This window comes from Carcharodon carcharias, chromosome 17, assembly GCF_017639515.1.
Source record: "Carcharodon carcharias isolate sCarCar2 chromosome 17, sCarCar2.pri, whole genome shotgun sequence".
Lineage (NCBI taxonomy): Eukaryota > Metazoa > Chordata > Chondrichthyes > Lamniformes > Lamnidae > Carcharodon > Carcharodon carcharias.
In genome coordinates, this window is record NC_054483.1 from 6,326,402 (window position 1) to 6,347,941 (window position 21,540).

The 21,540-nt window shown below is 43.9% G+C and overlaps 1 protein-coding gene across 2 annotated transcripts; it reads left to right on the plus strand.

Moving 5' to 3' along the window:
• Positions 1-3,409: 3,409 nt before the first annotated feature.
• c17h2orf42 (chromosome 17 C2orf42 homolog) lies at positions 3,410-20,177 on the plus strand. 2 transcript variants are annotated; one of them, XM_041209071.1, is made up of 9 exons: positions 3,410-3,495; positions 6,324-6,371; positions 8,308-9,176; positions 11,915-12,031; positions 13,149-13,250; positions 15,576-15,683; positions 16,354-16,454; positions 17,743-17,905; positions 19,130-20,177. In XM_041209071.1, exons 3-9 carry the CDS (start codon positions 8,339-8,341, stop codon positions 19,336-19,338), a joined length of 1,638 nt encoding a protein of 545 aa, XP_041065005.1. In that variant the 5' UTR covers positions 3,410-3,495; positions 6,324-6,371; positions 8,308-8,338; the 3' UTR covers positions 19,339-20,177. The 2 variants fall into 2 exon arrangements, with proteins under 2 accessions (XP_041065005.1, XP_041065007.1); XM_041209073.1 differs by lacking the exons at positions 3,410-3,495; positions 6,324-6,371 and adding an exon at positions 8,122-8,220.
• The last annotated feature ends 1,363 nt before the right edge of the window (positions 20,178-21,540 follow it).

Consider the following 21,540-nt stretch of genomic DNA (forward strand, 5'->3'; position numbering starts at 1 on the left):
CTGGAAGTTTAGATATATACATTTCCTTCAAATTCCAGCAGGCTGATCAGTTAGTATTTATCCCTTTGCACCACGTTGGCTGAATTTTACAACGTCATTTTCATAAAGGAAATGTTCAAATTTATTGTGAACAAATGATTGTTCTATGAATTACCAATGCAAAATGGATGGACCTGTACTTGACTAGGTTTGCTTTTGTTTGGAAATGGGGCTGCTAATTCCAATCCAGTGGTATATCTCCCTTCCTGCAGTTGGAATCTTTTGTTGTATTCTTACCCTTTTTGATTTTTAGCTGACCAAGTACATCTTTTCCATTGATACTGGCCATTAGGTGGCACCTACTTCATTAATAATAAAAACAAAATACTGCAGACGCTGGACATCTGAAATCAAAACAAAAAAATGCTGGAAAAACTTAGGTCTGGCAGCATCTGTGGAGAGAGAAACAAGAGTTAACATTTCCAGTCCGTATGACTCTTTTTAAGTGTTGGAAGAGAGGTAGAAATGGATGTTGGAAAGGTGGAGGGGCTGGAGCAGGTATACCAAAATAGGTCATATTTACAGAAAGTGGCCATGCAAGTTTTCAATTCCTCCATTTTAACCCTTATTACATTCTCATGCAATCTGTTCTTATTCCTCAATAGCATTTTACCACTTTGGCAAAAAAAAACTTGCATGAGTTCCAACTTCCTTCAAACCAAACCATACATTGTTGTATTGAATGTTTATTAAAAGCTGTGCAGGTTGGTGGGTTGCCTGGGCAGGACAGCATCAGTTTTAGTTGTGATGTGCCCCCTCAACTGAATCACTTCGTGGAGAGTGTGGAAGATTATGCATTGTGTCTGCAAGTGCAGGGCAAGGTAGCATTGGGATGCAGCTGTTAGTGGAAGCATAATACTAGCACTGTCTTCATGAGAAAAGAGAAAACATGGAATGACTTTTTTTTAAAAAAAATTAGCACAGTTGAAATAACTTTTGAGCTTGAGAAAAATGTCTGCACTTAATTTTAGAATTGTTAGGTTCAGTCATGAGGGGGATAATTTTATAAATGAAGGGGAGAACCAGCTCCAAACACATTGAAGTGTGGCAGTAGATTGGAATTTTTTGTACTGTTCATGGTCATGTACTGTTGAATGGCGGAGCAGGCTTGATGTTCAAATGGCCTACTCCTTCCCCTATTTCTTACAATCTTATAATGATAATGGGAGCTGAAGGTAAATTGGTGACTGTTTAATTTTCCCTTGGTGGTTGCAAACACTGGGAGAGAAAAATTGTATTAATAGGTGGGCGTTGCTGGCTGCATATGCAACATTCCCAGTTGAGTATTCTACATTTGAATTTCTTTTGTAACAAAGAACAGTGTTAAGATAAATTGACCGTACTGTCGTGTTAGCTTGGCTTAATTGATCACAGTTTCCCTCTGTCAGAGTTTATAACTTTGAACTCCACTCTCTGATTTGAGCACATAATCTAGGCTTGAAAAAATTAAGTATTTTGAAGTTCAGATCCCCCATCTGGAATCTGAATTCAATTTGGGCACCAAACTTCAGGAAATATATATTAGCCTTGAAACATACAATGATTCACCAAAATAATGCCAGAGTTTAAACGGCTAAACCGAGGCCAGTATAAAGTTGATATCCTGTATAACTTAGATTTCAACCAGCAGCGGTAGTTTCTCTCTACCCTTCCTATTCCCCATAAATATCTGAAACTTCAATCAACTTACCCTTAACTTTCTAAATTCTAGGATGTACAACCCTAGTTGGGAGTCCAGGTAAATTCTGGTAAATCTGCACTGCACTCTCTCCAAGGCCCACATATTCTTCCTAAGATGTAGTACCCAGAACTGTTCATAGTAATCTGGACGTGGCCTAACCAGGGCTTTGCATAGCCGAAGCATAATTTATACCCCCTTTGTATCCTATCCTTCGCAATATAAAGATCAGCATTCCATTAGGCTTTTTGATGTGCCTGTTCATGATATTTTAATAAATACCCAGGCACCTAAATTTCTTTGAACCTTCCAGTGTTTCTGACATCACCTTTTAGGAAGTTCCATGTTCTAGCCTTTTGGGTCCAAAGTGGTGACCTCACATTTGCCTACATTGAAATCCACTTAGAAACAGAAAAAAGGAGTAGGTTTTCGGTCCTTTAAGCCTGCTCCTCTGTCTCAAAGCCATACCCCTTGATGCCTTTGAGCCTAGAAATTTATTTCCTCCTTAAATATATTCCTTGACTTAGCCTCTACAGCCTTCTGTGGTAGAGAATTCCACAGGTTCACCACCTTCTGAGTAAATAAGTTTCTCCTTATCTAAGTCCTAAATGGCCTCCCCTATATCCTGACACTGTGGGCTCCTTGTTCTAGACCCCAAGCCCAGCCCAGCCAGAAGAAACATTCTTGCATCCAGTCAGTCCATCCCCGTCAGAATTGTATATGTTTCAATAAGATCCTCTCTCATTCTTCTAAACCCCAGTGAATTCAGAAAGAACAGAAAATGCTGGATATACTCAACGGATCTGACAGCATCTGTGGAGAGAAAATTAACATTTTGAGTCGACCCAATCTCTCCTCTGAGGATAATATGTTTTACCCATTCAATTAATCTTTTAATATCTAATTTTATGCTTCCCTCTACATTACATACAATGCCATCTGTCTTTGTTATTGGAAAACTTGAACATCTGGCTTTCCATCTTAGCTTCTAATGAATAGTTAATAGCTGAAGTCCCTGCCAGTAAAAGGACCTGCTCACCATCTCCTCCTGCTCCTCCGACCAGGTCACGAATTTGCTTGCAGCCAGGCAGCACCATATAAATAACATCAATAGACATTCCCCTGCTTTGGTCGTCCCTTCAAACAAAAAAAAAACAAAATTCAATCACCTTGATCAGCCCATCTTTTCCAAATCTTTGCTGGCTCTTTCTGATCAGCTGAAAAATTTCAAGGTGCCAATGACTCTACAGTTAATTATAGTGTGGTGCCTTTTCAACAGGAGGTGTTAGGCTAACTGATAATTCCTGATATTTCCCTTCCTTAAATTGCAAAGTGACACACCATTTTCCAATATACAGGAAAGGAGCTTATTCTTAAACCTAACCCCCCTCCTTTGCAATGCACTTGCTTTTAAAGGCAGCAGTTTCTCTCTGATGCAGTGATCCACAGGTTGACAGGCAAGTGCCACCTCAGCTCATTCCACAGCTGCAACAGCTGAAGGTAGCGAGTGTTCTGGGAAATGGAGTCCCGCAGCGATGCCGGCGGCCGGCCCAGAGGAGGGTGGGGACTACAGCTCCCGCCGTGCCCCGGGTGCTGCCGCCCCAGCTGACCGTGGGCGGCCAATAGGCGCTGGCGTTACAGCCCAGCGCCGAGCGGTTTTTGTAAGGCGAAATGGCGGCGCGCCTGACGGGAGCCCGGCTTTGACCGGGGAGGGTGTTTACACCCAAAGCGGTGAGGGGGAGGGGCGGGAGGGGGAGCTGGCCCCGGCCCAGAGGAAGGTGAGTCGCTTGTTTTATTTTAATTACTTTATCGGCGAAAACATACACTGAAGTGGCGAACGAACAATCCCGACTGAGACATCGCCGCCGCGATGCGGTCGCTTTTTGATGCAATTTGTCCGGTGGTGCAGACAAGAAATGCTGCTGGGCGGGGCCTATTCGCCAGATTGACAGCCGGCCACGCCAATCAGATTCCAGTATTAGGGGGTGACTTCGGATGGGACCAATAGGAGTTGAGATTGTAGGCGGGTCTGTGAAAGGTGGGTGGGTCTATAGCCTGTCAATCAAGTACTTGACATGAGATGGCTCAGATGGGAGGGTTTTCATCAGTGACTGTAGTTGCAATGAAGCTTTGATCTTCATCCATAAATCTAATTTATCATTTTAATTAATTGACACAGGGTGGTCCAAATTCCTGAAGCTACAAAACTATGGGGGGAGGGTAGAAAAAAATTCAGCATTTAATCCCCTCTCCCCTTGAAAAAAAATGTTCAGAAGTTTGAAGGTGGCTTTGCATTTCACTGGGATGGGTTGTTTCATTCCCAAAACCCAACAGCTCTTCCCTGCTCTCTGTTTTTAACTATCCGGTCACTTACCTTGTTGGCACTGTGTGGGCTTGCTGTGCACAAATTGGCTGCAACGTTTCCTGCCCGAACAGTGACAACACCTCAAAAATATTTCAGAGTGAAAGGCTTTAGGGCTGCCTGCAAGCTGAAAGGCAATATAGAAATGCAAGTTCTTTGTAATGGAGAAGTGCATTATTTTGCAAACCTAGGCATTGTAATGGCAAAAGTTCATTCACATACTATATTAAGGAACAAAATAAAGTATTTGGTTATGTCAGAAACAAAACTTTAACCATTAGAAAATGTTCAATACCAGCAAATCTCCCTTGGAGTGGTTCACTGGAGAGTTGGGATATGCTGTTTACTAATACACATAATTTTATAAATGTAGTGCGATGGGAAAGTGTGCACATAAACATAAAGCTTTTGATTTTCTGTGGCATTAAGTGTCAAGTAGTTTCTAAGTGAAGCACAGTAGGAGATCAGAGTATCATTGGACTAAGAAGAAACTTGCATTTATATAGTGCCATTTCAGGAATTCAGGACGCTTAAAGCGGGTTCACAGCCATTAAACGACAATCCACTTCACAGGGGCATAATCAGACAAAAGCTGACACTGACTCAATGGAGAAGGTATTGGAATAGATAATCAAATGCTATTAGATAAATGTTCATGCACGGTTAACTAAACCCCTTTCATTAATCATTACAAACCTAATATGGCATGTCCTCTGGTTGCCTGCAGAACATACTGTGACAGAAAACCATCCGAACACAATCAAGAAATTCCCTACCTTTCTATTCAGTGTGCTAGTCTGCTTATCCCAAGCTGTGAAAGTTAAAAGCTGCCTTGAATCACTGCAGTCCAACTAGTCTAGGTACACCCACAGTGCTGTTAGGAAAGGAGTTTCAGGATTTTGACCCAGCAACAGCGAAAGAATGGCAATAGATGGCCTGTGGCTTGAACGGGAACTTGCAGCTTGGTGGTTTTCTCGTGCATCTGCTGCCATAGATGGTTGAGGTCACAGGTTTGGAACATGCTGTTGAAGAAGCCTTGGTGAGTTGCTGCAGTGTATCTTGTAGATGGTACACACTGCTGCCGCTGTGTGCCAGTGGTAGAAGGAGTGAATTTTGGAGGTGGTGGATGCAGTGCCAGTCAAGCGGCTGCTTTAACCTGGATGGTGTCAAGCTTCTTGAGTGTTGTTGGAGCTGCACTCATCCAAGCAAGTGAGGAATATTCCATCACACTCCTGACTTGTACCTTGTAGATGGTGGACAGGCTTTTGGGAGTCAGGAGGTGAGTTACTCTCCACAGGATTCCTAGCCTCTGACCCGCTCTTGTGGCCACAGCATTTATAAGGCTAGTCCAGTTCCGTGTCTGGTCAATGATAACTCCCCAGGATGTTGATAGTGGAGAATTCAGCGATGGTAATGCCTTTGAATATCAAGGGTCATTGCCTGCATTTGTGTGGCACATAGGTTGCTTGCCACTTATCAGCCCAAGTCTGAATGTTGTCCAAGTCTTGCTGCATATGACACATGAACTGCTTCAGTATCTGGGGAGTCACAAGTGGGTACTGAACAATGTGCGGTCATCAGCGAACATCTCCACTTCTGACTTTGCGATGGAGGGAAGGTCATTGACAAAGCAGCTGAAGATGGTTGGGCCGAGGACACTACCCTGAGGAACTCCTGCAGTGATGTCCTAGAACTGAGATGATTGGCTTCCAACAACCACAACTATGCTTATCTAGTCTCTGCATTTGTACATTCTGCTGTTTCACAGCTGTTACCATATGGTCTATATGCAATTCCCCCTCAGTCATAAAACCTTTTCTCTTTCTTAATTTTACGCATAAAGTGATATACCCGCAGAGACCTTGGAGGATTGTAGGGCTGGTGATGGGAAGGGTGATAGGGAGAGGCAGAGGCGTGGATGGAATTGTACACTCAGTAAGAATTTTTATAATGAATGTAGATGAGCTGACAGAGATAGGGGATTACTATTAGAAAAGTAAAAGCAAAAACTAGCAAGAGTGTTATTGGAACAAGGCTTCACCAGAGTAGCTATTGAGGCAGGTGCTAGAACATTTTTTTTAAAGAGATTTAGATAAGTATTTATAGAGGAAGATTGTAAAAATAATAAAGAGAAAGGAGGAGGAAATGAGATTAGAGTAACACTGACATAGTGGGCAATAATCTTTCTGTGCTGTGATATCTATGATTTTATAACTCTACCTGTGATTTGTAATTTTTTTGTAGAATTCTCGTTACAAATATGGAGAGAACAAGCAGGAAAAAAACAAGAAGGTGGGTAACTTTATTGAAATATTCCAATGAAACAATAATTTGTTCTCATGAATGTGTAGCATAAATGATAACTGTTACAATAGAGACAACAATTGTGATGATTTAGTGCTTTAGGCAGTTTTGAAATCAAAAATTGAAGCTGTACATATTTGGTTCTTACTGCATTGAAGTCGCAGTTTACTCAATATTTTCTCTGGACAGTGGCAATGGTCCAAAAGTGCAGTATGTTACAGGAACTGAATACAGTTCTGTGCCTGATTGATTTAGAATAATTAGAGGAGAGATTGTTCAGTTGTTAATTTTCTCTACTTGTATATTCTATGTTACTTTGGCCCTCTTACTATCCTTCTTGAGCCTTGCTTAAAAGCGGACATATTACTGAAGCTTTTCATCTTGCACTCAACAGGAAAAATGCAAGAATGCCAAATTTCAAGCTATCACAACTATTTATACTTGTCCTGATGAGTGCAAGGTGAAAAGCTCCAGCAACATGTCTCTCTTTTCAACAATTTTCAAGTTTCATACTACTAAGCTACTGTCTTTCTGGTGACAGTTTGTGGGTTCAAACCCTGTGGTGGGACTTGAGTATGCAATTCAGGTTGGCACTCCGGTGCGTATCTGAAACAGTGCTGTGTAGTTTGAATTGCCTGCCATTTGATTGAGATGGTAAAATCAGCCCTGTAAGCCTGCTCAAAGATCCCACAGTGCTATGGTGTTGTAACCATCATTCCTCCTTCAATCATGAAAACAATGGATTAGCTGATCATTTATCCCTCGAGGATGTTTTTGGAATGTTGGTGGAGTGTTTACCTATAGTACCATAGTTGTTGTCCTGAAAAATTAATTAATTTAGTCGCTTGATAGTACAAAACTTGAATATTACTGAAAAGAGAGACATGTTTCCGAAGCTTTTCATTTTGCACTCAATAGGACAATTGCAAGAATGCCAAATTTCAAACGATCACAACAATTTATACTTGCCCTAATGAGTGCAAGAGAAAAAGCATCAGCAACATGTCTCTCTTTTCAAATTTCAAACAATCACAACAATTTATACTACAGGAGAAAAAATTGTTGTGATTATTTGAAACTTTGCATTCTTGCGTTTGTCCTGATGAGTGCAAGACTAAAAGCTTTGGCAACATGAGTCTTTTTTCAGCAAGATTTAGTTCATTTGGTGTAATAGGTTGTTAAATAAGCCATATAGATATGAATGACCAAAGGCTAGACCCAATAGGTAGGTTTTAAGGAGTATAATGGAGGTGGAGAGATTTAGGAAAGCAGTTAAAGCAGTTAGGACCTAGGCCATTGAAGGCAAGATCACCAATTAAACTGGGGGTGTGTAAGAGGCCAGAATTGGGGAACCAAAGAGATTTTGGAGAATTCTGTGCCTGGCGGAGACAACAGCAATCAGAAAAGGTACATTATTCACCTCATGGTTTTATCCCATACCCATTGATGTCCTGCCAAACGTGTCACTAGGAGGCAGCCTCCCTCCAATTTTCAGGAAAAGAAATTTGTGTTTTGCTGTTTCTTCTCATGAAACTCCAGAGCACCTTTAAAGGCTTCCAATACTGTATATGAAGGTCCCTGATGACTTGTGTGACAGTCACTTTAGATTGACGTAAACTGCAATGGCAATTAACAATTACGATTTTGGAAAAGTAGAATCCAGATTTTATAGCATAGTTGTTTAAGTGTTTTCCTGTTGTTAAATGTTGTTAGCTGGGACTGGAAGTGACGAGAGTGACCGTTATCTCAACCATCGTGCTAATAGCCACTTCTAAAATGGACCTCTTCAGACCTGGTCTCTACCTCTACGTTGCACTGATAGTGATTAATGTCGTAGGCAAGTTCTCTCTTTTGTGGTGCAAGATAGTTATCTTTTCAAATCTTGTCTTGCTTATTTGACAAACTTAATCACTTTCCTCTCCAGTAAGGTTTTAATAAGGCCAGTCCAATGAGAGATGGAGCAACACCCAGAGAGGACGAAAACCCTGGCTTTCCTGGCCGACTTGGGCAAACCTACTCTTCGGGGCATCAAGAAGTGTCCCAAGTGTGGCACGATCAATGGCACTCGTGGGCTGAGCTGCAAGAATAAAAGCTGTGGTGCCGTCTTCAGGGATGGCGTGCGGAAACAGCAACCCAGTATTGATGCCGTTCGCATAGTCACCGGATCGGCCTCACAGGTCTATTCGGTGAGGCTTCGAGACCGAGGACCTGACTACCGGGGCTTTGTGGAACTCGGCACAACGGAAGCAATTCAGACAGTGGATGGCACCATCATTACCCACATAACCGGTCGCTGCTTAGTCCCCACCTGCTTCAAAGTATCCTCACAAGGAGTCTCCGAGAATCAGTGCCAGCACATCAAGCTCGCCATGGAGTGTCATATGGAAGCCACTCCGCACACACTGAAGAGTTCTGTGCTGAACTCTCTTCAGGTGACTGCCGAGACCAAGCAGGCCATCTGGACTTTGGCCACTGAGTCGAGTGGGCCCCTGGTGCAGAGGATTACCAAGAGCATCATGGTGGTGAAGTGCAAAGCCAGCCCCAAGCACAACTTGGGCTTTCTGCACGTCTCGTTCCACGAGAAGGCGAGGACAAAAGGCGTGACGGAGCGCAAATTCTATTGCTCCTGCCAGGCTTTCAAAGCCAATAAATCGAGCTCCAACAAAGAGGAGCCACCAAAGCGATGCATTCACTTCTACGCGTGTGTCTGCGCCTTTGCCAGCGATGAGAAGCTGGGGCAAGAGTTTTCCTATTTCATCAACTTTGATTCCTCCGCTAGGTGCAGAAGTTCTGGTAAGTAAGTATGAATTAAACTGCAATATGCAATGAACTGTCAGATAATGTTGCAATGACTGGGATGTGCACTTTTCCTGTCTGGAACCTGGGTTCAACACCACTTGATGGGGTGAAAGTCTCCTTCCTGATTTGATTTGAATAGGCTTAACCAATAACTTTCAGCGTTCTTTCGCACGAGATGTTAAATTAGGGCCCCGCTTGCTTTCTCAGGTAGATGTAAGCGATTGCCTGGTGCTATTCCCTCGACTAACACCTAAAAACAGATTATCTGGTCATTATCACATCGCCTGATTTGCCTGTCCAACTTCCCACATTACAACAGTGACTACACTCCTGACTCTCTCTCTTAAAGCGTTTTGGGACCCTGGAAATATGAATGGTGCTATATATGTGTAAGTCTTTCTTTCAAACCCAGTTCTATATAGGTGTAGTTCATCAGACCTGAGTAGCTCAAGATGAGAGTTAGGCTATATTGTTACTGTTATGGTAGAGCCACCAATAATATCACCACTTTTTAAAATCAAAAATAAAATATAAAGGAAGATGTGTACCTTAGTCATGTTTTCGTGTGGGGGGAGGCGATGGCATAGTGGACTAGTATGAACTAGTAATCCATACACCCAGGGTAATGCTCTGGGGACCTGGGTTCGAATCCCGCTATGGCAAATGGTGGAATTTAAATTCAATAAAAAACTGGAATTAAAAGTCTAATGACCACGAAACCATTGCCGATTGCTGTAAAAAAAAACCCATCTGGTTCACTGATGTCCTTTAGGGAAGGAAATCTGCTGTCCTTACCTGGTCTGGCCCACTAAAACGTGGTTGACTCTTAAATGGGTAATAAATGCTGGCCTAGCCAGCGACACCCACATGCAGGACAATCCATTGAAATGATCCCACTTGTGGACTGCATTCAAAGAAAAATCCTAAGGTATTCTTCACCAGCAGACAACAATCCTCAAAGCTTTCGCTGTTGAGTTGTGTTTTTGCATAGGTCTGTTGTAAGCAAACTTTGATTAAATGACAGTCAAGAGCTCTGTCAAAGTACTCACGCTTGGTTCTGCTGGTTATGACATCTGGTAGCTTCAGACAGATCAGTGCTCTGTTTAAAAAAAAAAGCCCAAGTATTCATGTTTGTTTTTCTTTCCTTCCTGCTCACTTTGTCCCTTAGCCTTCTGTCCTGAAGGCAATAACTTTCTCATAGGCACACAGGCCTCTGGCATCTCACACGAGTGTCTGTTCTTTATGCATGAGCCGGGAGAGTGAGCTGAGAGAGATCCGTCAGTCTTGCAGGGCACCATAGCTAAACTAGGACATCCACAGGCAAATTTTCCAAAGGCTGGTTTCGCTCCCCTCTCTTGTAGAATCTGACATTGTGCCCTGATGGAAGGCTGTAGCTATTGTTAGTGATACATGACCTATTCCAGCTGATGGATTCCCAGTTAATACCTTGCCAAGCAATCATTTGTGGTGAAACACCCAGGAAGTCACATAGTTAACGCATATTAGTAATGTTTAATATGGTTCAAGAATCAAGGTGATATAAGTTAAAATGAAGAATTTAAGAGTGAAATGAGCAGTGTAATTGTTTTTACTCATTCATGGGATATGGGCATTGTTGGCTAGGCCATAATTTATTGCCTATCCCTAATTGCCCTTGAGAAGGTGGTGGTGAGCCACCTTCTTGAATCGCTGCATATCCATGTCAGTTAGGTACTCCCTCAGTGCTGTTACGGAGGGATTTCCAGGATTTTGATTCAGCAACAGTGAAGGAACAATGATATATTTCCAAGTCAGGATGGTGAGTGGCTTGGGAAGGGAACTTCCAAGTGGTGGTGTTCCCATGCATCAGCTCCCCTTGTCCTTCTAGATGGTAGAGGTCACCGGTTTGGAAGGTGCAATCTAAGGAGCCTTAGTGAGTTGCTGCAGTGCATCTTGTAGATGTTAGACACTGCCGCCACTGTGCATTGGTGGTGAAGGGAGTGAATGTTGAAGGTGGTGGATGGGGTGCCAATCAAGCGGGCCGCTTACTGCTGGATGATGTCAAGCTTCTTGAGTGTCGTTGGAGCTGCACTCATCCAGGCAGGTGGGGAGTATTCCATCACACTCCTGTCTTATGTCTTGTGGATGGTGGACAGGCTCTGGGGAGTCAGGAAGTGAGTTACGGACCACAGAATACACAACCTCTAAGTTGTTTTTGTCCAATTAAGTTTCTGGTCAATGGTGAACTCCTCCCAGGATGTTGATGGTGGGGAATTCAGTGATGGTAATACCACTGAATGTCATGAGGAGGTGGTTAGACTGTTCTGCTTTAAGGACTCATCGATAGGTGACTAAGTTATTTGAAGGAGAGTGTTCAAATGGATTCGAGGGGCAACTAAATGTGCACCTGGAGAGCAAGGACTGAGAGATCTGTTGAGAAGAACAATATAATTGAGCCTAATCTTCCCAATATTGCATGGAATTTACTTAGAAACAGACCATTCAGCCCAACTGGTCTATGCCACTTCACCTAACCCCAACGTACCCTTCTAATCCTTTCTCCCTCATGTACTTATCTAACTTCCCCTTAAATGTATCTATGCAATTCACCTCAGCTACTCCCTACGATAGCGAGTTCCACATTCTCACTGCTCTCTGGATAAAGAAATTTCCTCTGCATCTATCCTTGGATTTATTAATGTTTAGTTTGGAACTCTGACTTGTTTGTGTCGTATTTAATTCCCTTAAACCAGGGCTTCAGGCAAATCCTGAGGCACAGTTGCTGGCAATTTACCCCCAGGATCCTACACCCCAGGCTGCAGTGAGCACGGTTTCAAAAGCAAAGAAGAAGAAAAAGGACGATGTAACTGGTAAGCTCTCGCTGAACACTACTAGAATTTTGCCCGTTTTTTTTTGTGTGAACGTTGCAATCGCCAAGCTGAGAAGTGCATGTGTTTGAGAGTGGCACTTATCGATTTTCAGGCTGCACTGTCAGCTGTGGGGAGAAGCCTCCTTTGCTTTTCCCAACATTGTGCCTCAAAGCCCACCTCAGTAGCGCCTGCATCCTGCTGCTGTTGCGTGTTGCACATGTCTTGTTTTTCTGCTGCCTACATCAGCCATCCTGTGACCTCTGAGTGAGATTTCTATCGTCCCACCATTGCCCTCTGCGTCTTTAGCTGCCGTGCCTTAAGCTCTGAAATTCCATTGCTGAACTTCTCGTCCTCTTCCTCTCTTCTCCTCGAATGCACTCCTTGAAAACTATCCCTGAGCAAGCTTTCGGCCACCAGTCCTAATATCTCCGCTTGTGGCTTGGTGTCAACATTTGTTAGTTAATGCCCAACTTAAACACCTGAGTATGTTTTGGAAGTATATCCCCATGAGTTGATCGTCACTGGGTCAAAATCCTGAATCTCGCTATCCAACACCTCACAGATGGCTCACCACCTTGAGGACAAATAGGGAAGGGCAATAAATGTTGGTCTTGCCAGCGGCACTCCCATCCCACGAACAAATAGACAGAAACTACCTTCATAGTGCTAAATAAGGTCCGGTTTTGTGCTGATGGCTCACTAACTCACCAGTTAATTTTTGTTAGTGAGGCAGGCCGTCTCAAGCAGGCACAGCCCATCACCCCGATTAACCACACCAAACTGCTGAGAATTCACGAAGGTAGAGTCTCTGTTTGCGAGAGTGGAATGCGTATTGTCTTCCTTCAAGGAGATGTGCCACTTCTGAAAGCACAGAGAGCCAAGGCTCACTCTAGCAAGTGATAACGGTTCTGCCCACGTTCCTGTTGGTGGCGACTTTCCACTTCCTAGCATTTGGGTACCGTATGATTTGTCCTCCATATGCTGCCACCTCATTGCACCTCTTGTTTGTAGACAGTTACCGAGTGACGTTGGCTTTGTGAGTGCCTCATGCTCTGGGAATAAGAACAGCCAAAGAAATGATACATGGTGACCGTTTTTTTCTCTCTCTCTCTTTCAGTGAGTCAACCAATCGATGAATCCCAAGTGACCCTGTCATTTCAGGACTGGCTTGCTAGTGTCACAGAACGCATCAATCAGACCATGCATTACCAATTTGATGGTGAATGATATGTTTTTTTGCCAAGTTGATAGCTTGCTAAAGGGGCAGTTGCTCAGTAATTTCACACATAATGGTCCCTTAATTGTTGGCCTTGATGCTATCAATAAAATAATTTATAATATTTTTATTTTTTAATGGCTTGAGTGGGTTTGCAACAGGTTAGTTTAATATGACGTCTTTTGAGGGAAGCAGACTGTGAATGTTACATGCCCATTCTTGTGGAGTGTTTGATCATCAACTGTGCTGAAAGGCAGCAGAAACAGTGACTGCAAAAGAGCACACACAAGAAATAGGAGCAGGAGTAGGCCATTCAAACCTGTTCTGCCATTCAAATAGATCATGGCTGAACTGATTATTTCCTCAACTCCACTTCCTTGTCTGCCTCCATAACCCCTAACTCCCTTGGCAATCAAAAATCTGTCTAATTCAGCCTTAAATATATTCAATGACCCAGCCTCCACTGCTCTCTGGGGAAGAGAATTCCAAAGAGTAAAGTCCCTCTGAGAGAAAAAATTCCCCTCATCTCTGTCTTAAATTGGAGACCCCTTTATTTTAAACTGTGTCCCCTAGTGAGTCATAGAGGTCTACAGCACAGAAAAAGGCCCTTCGGCCCATCAAGTCTGCACCAGTCAAACAAGTACCTAACTATTCTAACCCCATTTTCCTGCACTAGGCCCATAGCCTTGTATGTCATGGCATTGCAAGTGCACATCCAAATACTTCTCAAATGTTATGAGGGTTTCTGCCTCTACCACACTTTCAGACAGTGAGTTCCAAGTTCCCACCACCCTTTGGGTGAAAAATTCTTCCTCACATCCCCTCTAGACTCTTCCACAAAGGAAAAGACATGATGGGTTTTTATCCAGTAGTTTCATCATTATATCATGACTGCAATCAGAGACTCAGGCAGGAAAGTCTCAGACTTGTTTCCCATAATAAGCATCATCCTTAAAATTACCATTTGAAGCCCATTGCAAGTATTTAAAAAAAAATAGGAGGTAAAGGTTTTTGTTATAAGGTGTGCAGTTTGGGGAGTTCTATCCTGAGAAGGTGCTTTATCTCAACAAAGACAGCTTGCATCGATTATAGCACCTCTACCATCATGAAATGGTCCAAGGCCCCACACAGGAGAGTTAGTTAACTAAATTTGACACTTAGTGACTGTCTTTTTAGTGACCCCCATCCACCAGACCATACAAAAACATGTGTGTATAAAGTACGCGTATGGTTTTGTCAGTGTCTGAAATGCTGTAATAAGCAGCCCCAGATAGGGTTGCCAACTCTCATTGGATGTATTCCTGGAGGTTTCATCATATGACCTCCAACTGCTCGGCACAGATTAAGCAGCCTTTATTCTTTTTTTTTTGCCTAGGTGTCTCACAGCAGTGTCTCGGAGATTGATCCTTAATTCCTAGGCATCCCAGGATAACTTTGGAGGGTTGGCAATGTTAGCTCCATCTGGCCCTGCAGTAATCAGCACCACTCTTCAAACCTGGATGCTAGTCGGGAATATTGGAGCTCTCGGCATTCATCGCCAGCCATTCTATCTCTAAAGCTGTGCATGTGATGTCCCGATGGTTTAAAGTTAATGAAGTAATTATATCCTAGCTGGAGAATTTGATTACAGCAATATGTCACCGTTCTGACTAACTGCAGTGTTTTCCCAACACGCCTGTGCTCACTGACCTACATTGGCTCCCAGTACACAACGGGCTTGGCTTTAAATTTCTCATCCTTCTCATCCTGCAGCCCCCTGACAAGCCTGCAAGAACTCTGTGCTCCTCCAATTTTGGCCCCTTGTGTCATAACACAGGAGGCCATTCAGCCCACTGAGTCCAGGCTAGCTCTCTGTAGAGCAATCCAGTCAGTCCCATTCCCCTGCTCTATCTCCGTAGCCCTACAAGTTTATTTCCCTCGAATGCCCATCCAATTTCCTTTTAAAAGCATTCATCGTTTCCACTTCCACCACCCTCGTATGCGGCAAGTTCCATCCCCCTTTTTGCTTCTCCCTCACCATTGGAGACTGTACCTTCATCTGCCGTGGCCCTAAGCTCTGGAGTTCCCCTCCAAACCTCTCCAACTGTCTCCCCTCCTTTGAGACGCACCTTAAAACCTTGATCAGGTTTTTGGTCACCTATACTAATGTCTCCTTTTTTTTGGCTCTGTGTCAAAAAATGTTTTTGCCTGATTCCACTCCTGTGAAGCACCTTGGGACATTTTACTACCTTAAAAGTGCTATATAAATGCAACTTGTTGTTGTTAAAAGCAGAATATGAATGCAAATTGCTGCAGGCACCAGTAAAATGCAAGTTGTTTTTAATGCAGGGAAGCCTGAGCCTCTGGTGTTCCATGTCCCTCAGACCTTTTTCGACGCCCTGCAGCAGAGGATCTCTATGGGAAGCAAGAAGAAACGTCTACCCAACTCCACCACAGGTAACACGTCTTACTTATCAGTGCGGACGTTACTTTGCAGCAGACCCCAGGGCAAGTACGTCAAGGTGGAAGAGTGTGGCCAACAAGTACATGCCCCTGGTTGCTCAAAAGGATTTGATACTGCGATAGGTTGCACAGCACACGTTCACTGCTGAGAACCTGAGTTCTGATTCAGCTGAGCCAGTTGGAATGAAGGTTGCCTCTGTCTGTTGCCATCCTCCCCGGGGAAAATGCATTTGGAATGGTCGCAATTCAGTTGCCGGGGAAGACCAAAACGAGAGGCCATAAGTATAAGATAGTCACCGGGGAGTTCAGGAGGAACTACTTTACGCAAGTATGTAACTCAACACTACAAATTACTTATCTAGCTTCCCCTCCAGTGCATTGATGCTGTTTGCCTCAACCAGTCCTTATGGTAACGAGTTGCACAGTCTAACCGCTCTGGCTAAAGAAGTTTCTCCTGAATTCCCTCTTGAAACTGCCACCTCCTGAGATCAGGTGGAGACTTTTCACTGGGCTGAGTTTCTGTAGGCTGCCGGCTGCTTTTCAATCTGGAGCTGCTTCCTGGGGAGAGAGGCTGGGTGACCCGGCAGAAAATAACTGATTTTCCGTCCTCTTATGCTTTTGACCCATTGAAGTCTGAAGCGTGCGTGTGTGTTGTGTCTTGTAGGTTTTGTTCGGAAGGATGCAGTACCTCTGGGAACCTTCTCCAAATACACTTGGCAGATCACAAATGTTCTTCAGGTCAAGCAGATATTTGATACCCCGGAGGTAGGTGGTGGGAGTAGAGTTTGCGATAAGGCTACAGTCGGCACCGTTGAGCGAATTGTCCTAGCCATGAGTCTACAATGAGAGAAAATGCTCACCGCTGCATTTCAGCGGACTGGTGGAAATCAGGGAGGTGCCCGGCATGGCTTGATGACTGACTGACTGACTTATGGAATCATACAGCCTTTTGGCCCATCATGTTTATGCTGAATCTTTGTAAGCCAACCTCTTGCCCCACCACTACAAATTTTCCTTTGTCAAGTATGTATCCAGTTCACTATTGAAAGGCACTATTGCATCTGCTTCCCCCACTCTTTCAGCCTGTTTGTTTCAGATTTGAACAACTCGCTGTGTGGAAAAACTTCTCATCTCCCCTCTGGTTTGTTTTTTTGCTAATCATTTCAAATATCTGTGTCTTCTAGTTACTGGGCTCCCCCCGTTAGTAGAACCAGTTTCTCCTTACTTACTCTTGTCAAAATTATTTTCATTTTGCCATCCCCCATCAGAATCAAAGCATTCCCGGATCAGGTACTGTAAATTGAAAACCGAGTGAAGGTGCCTCAACGCTGGCGTTGAAATTCTGTCTGCTAATCTTAACAGAAAGCCCGGCCAAGTAACCTATTTGTGCTGGAAACTTCCTGAGTTCTGAGGCTGTGGCCTCATCTTACAATTCAATATTTTTCAAATCACAGGATGGTTACAGCACAGAAGGAGGCCATTCAGCCCACCATGTCTGTGCCAGCTGTCTGCAAGAGCAACTCGCCTAGCCCCACTCCTTTGCCTTTTCCCTGTAGCCCTGCATTTTTTTTCTATTTAGATAATTATCTAATTTCCTTTTGAAAGCCAGGATTAAATCTGACTCCTCCACACTCTCAGGCCAGATCGTAACCACACACTTGGTTAAAAAAACTAGTTTTTCCTCTCATACCACCTTTGGTTCTTTTGCCAGTCGCTTTAAATCTGTGCCCTCTGGTTCACGATCCTTCCACCAGTGGGAACAGTTTCTCTCTTATCTACTCTATATATTCCCATCATAATTTTAAACACTTCTATCAAATCTCCTCTCAACATTCTCCAAGGGGAGCAGCCCCAGCTTCTTCAGTCTCTGCACACAACTGAAGCCCCCCGCCCCCCCCCCAAATCCCTGGAACCATTCTCATGAAGCTTGTTAGCACCCTCTCGAAGGCCTTCACGTCTCTCCTAAAGTGTGGGAGAAAACGGCTCCTGCAATTTGTAACAACTCTTCCAGCCTAGCAGAACCTAATCCAGCACTCTTCATTCCACCTTTCAGATGCCCCTGGAGGTCACCCGCAGCTTCATTGAAAACCGCGATGGCACCTACGAGCTATTTAAATGCCCCAAGGTTCAGGTAGAAAGTATTGCAGAGGCTTACAGCCGAGTGGAGAAGCAGCCAACAATTCGGCCGCTGGAACTCAAGACCTTCCTGAGAGTTGGTGAGTAATCGGGTAACGAGGGTGTTGCTATTTGGGAGGTTTTATTTTTAGTGTAAGTATCCAAGGGAGACTATCCACACTGACTCTACCTTAAACGTTCAATTTTGCTAACAAGTCTACTATGTGGTACTTTGTCATACGCCTTTTCTCGTACACCATACATGCAACATCATCTGCACCACCCAAACACAATCAAATTAGTCAAACGTGATTTTCCTTTAAATAATCTGGGCTGCCTTTCATTTAATAACACACATTTTTCCAACTGCCAATTAATTTTGCCCCAGATCATTGATTCTGAACGTTCCCTTGGCACCAGGGTTAGGCTGGCCTGTAGTTTTAAACTCATTTTCAACACGGGTATAGCATTTTCAATCCTCTGGCGCCACCTCAATACCTAAGGAGGATTGGACGGTTGTGGTCAAACCCTCAGCAATTTCCATTCATACTTCCTTCGTAACCTTGGAAATGTCTCATCCTGGCCAGGCGACTTTCTGCTTTGATGACTGCCAACCATTTAAGTACATCTTTTTTATTGGGATCTCATCCAGTATTGCTAGTACACCTCCTTCACTGCGACATTAGCATTATCTTTTTCTCGAGTGAAGACAGATGCAAAGTACTCATTTAGTACCTGAGCCATGCTCTCTCCTCCCACAAGTAGACCACCTTTTTTGGCCCCCAGACACCCCACCTTTGTTTCGAATGTCATTTTACTGTTCATGTGCTTGGTTAAAAAAAAAAATGTCTATTGGGCACCCTATTATGTTACCTGCTAATCTATTCTCAGACTCTCCTGTTGCCCCTCCAATTCCTGTTCTTGCTGATCTGGCCTGGCCCATCCCTAACTCTAATCTCCCCTAGCACTGTTACCCTGCAAGGTATCTGCGGCTCCTCCAATTCCAGCCTCTTGAGCATCCCTAATTTTAATCCTCCCACCATTGGTGGCCGTGCCTTCAGTTGCCTGGGCCCCAAGCTCTGGAATTCCCTCCCTACACCTCTCCACCCTCTCTCTATCACTCTCTTCTCCTTTAAGACACTCTTTAAAACCTACCCCCTTGACCAGGCCTTTGGACATCTGACTAATATCTCCTGACGTGGCTCACTGTCATATTTGGTTTTATAATGTATCTCTGTTAGGGGATATTCAGTGGATTGGAACAAGATGGTGCTTTGATTTATGACTATTGTGAAACTCACTGCAGAATTTTCCTTTGCATCCAGGGAACATGTCCCCGGAGCAGAAAGAACCCACTCCATTTATTATTGAATGGATCCCAGATATCCTGCCCAGATTGAAGATTGGGGAGATGAGGATTAAGCTCGAGTACGGTCACCATCGGAATGGACACATCGAGTACAGAGAACAGCAGCCGTCTCCGGAACAGAGTCTTGAGCTTAGTCCATCCCTAGCCACCATAAATATTCACTGAAATCAGGGTACCATGCGGCCACCACTTGTACCTCTCTTGGAGGTAGGTAAAAGAAAGAAAATCCAGTACATCAGTCAAACAGGACACAAAAGAGACTCTGGAACCCGGCTCGAATCTTGTTGAAGAACTGCAGTCCAAAGTGTATGAGTTTGAAGACTGACTGATTGCCTCTGAATGACCTGTCAAGGACAGCCGACTCGTGGGTTGCATTTAATGGCACTTAGCATGTTTCACCCTGCGATTTGCAATCCCGTTAATTTAGACTTTGAAAATGCATCACAGTATTTAAAAGCTCCTCCTTGTGAGCATTAACTCTGCTTTGATTTCCGTTTTCTCTTCACATCCAGGAGGTTGTCGACATATCATGCAAATACTAAATGTGTAATTCAGTGCTGGTCTGCAAAGAGTCATTTTGAACTGGGTGTGCGGCCTACATTTGGGTTAATTCTGTTTTCTCCTCTGGGCAATGGCTCAAGTTTGTGTTGCGGTTTGTATGTGCGTGACAACAAACTGAAGGAAGTTACACCTTGCCACATAAAAATAAGGAGCGTGTTGTCACATTTGCAGGAATGCTACATGTAGAGTCTCCAGTGGTGATACAGACAGGATTGGAGGAATCTATTAAGGGTGGAGACACTCATGCCAGACTCAACCAGCACCTGCAAGCACCTGACACCTCTGAAGCTGCATCTTGGAACAAATCATTGCCAGCAGGGGAGAAGGAATACAGTTTTGGGTCTTCCCATAATGCAGAAACTGTCAAAAACAAAGTGAGAAAGATCAACTTTGCAGTACGAATAGCAGTTAATGCAAAAAGTTTATAAATAACTCCTCTGTCATAAAGCGTCTCATCAAGTCCTTACTTTGCTTTACAACTCCTTATTTTTCCAGTGCAGTCACTGTTGTGCAGGAGAACAAGGCAGCAAAGTTCCACTCACGGCGAATGAGATAAATGACCACGTGTTTGTTGGCAGTATTGCTTAAGGGTGAAATGATGGCCACAGCATTGGGATAACTCCCTGCTGCTCTTTGAATAGTGCTGTGGAATCTATTACACCCACCTAAAGAGGCATCCTTGGTCTCAGTGCAAAGCTAAAAGCAACAACTCTGATTATGCAGCACTCCTGCAATATTGCATTTGGAGTGTCAGTCTAGATCATTTCCTGAAGTAGTGCAGTGGGCCTTGAACCTGCCATCTCTAACACAGAGCTGAAAAGAGAGGTAGATGTTCTTACTTTTTTAAAATAATTATTTTCTTCTCTGCTGATTCTACTCGGCACCTATAAATGTGTAACTTGCATTTTTATACAGCTTTTTGCAATCGTGGGATATCCTAAAGCCCTTTTTAGACAACTAATAGTTATTGTAGTTAGCCCCTGTTGTATTGTAAGGCCACGATGCAGGTAATTTGCAATGGCACTGTCCATAAACAGCAATGAGATCATGATCGGGTCATCTGATTTTAATGCTCCCCTGCTCCCTTTCAGAATAGTGCCCTGGGATCTTTTGAGTCCACTTGAGATGGCAGGATCAATGACTGTTCTGAAGGACAGCAGCTCCCCGCAGTGTGGCGTGTCTTCAGTACTGCACTGTTTATATGTTCATGGGATGCAGGTGTTGCTGGCTGGACCAACATATATTGCCCATCACTAATTGCCCTTGTGAAGGTGGTGGTGACCCGCTGCTCGAACCGCTGTAGTCCATATGGTGTAGGTAAACCCACAGTGCTGTTAGGAAGGGAGTTTCAGGCTTTGACCCACAACAGTGAAGGAACGGCGATATATTTCCAAGTCAGGATAGTGTGTGTCTTGGAAGCAAACTAGGTGAGGATTAACACTTTGATCTGCTACCCTTGACTTCTAGGTTTGGAAGGTGCTGTCAAAGGAGCCTTGGTGAATTCCTGCAGCGCATCCTGTAGTTGGTACATACTGCTGCCATTGTGCGTCGGTGGTGGAGGGAGTGAATGTTTGTGGATGTGGTGGAGATCAAGGGGGCTGCTTTGTTCTGGATGGTGTTGAGCTTCTTGAGTGTTGTTGGAGCTGTACTCATCCAGGCAAGAGGGAAGTATTCCATCACATTCCTGACTTGTGCCTTGTCAGTGGTGGACAGGCTTTGAGGAATCAGGAGGTGAGTTACTCACTGCAGAATTCCCAGCCTCTGACCTGCTCTTGTAGCCGCAGTATTTATATGGCTGGTCGAGTT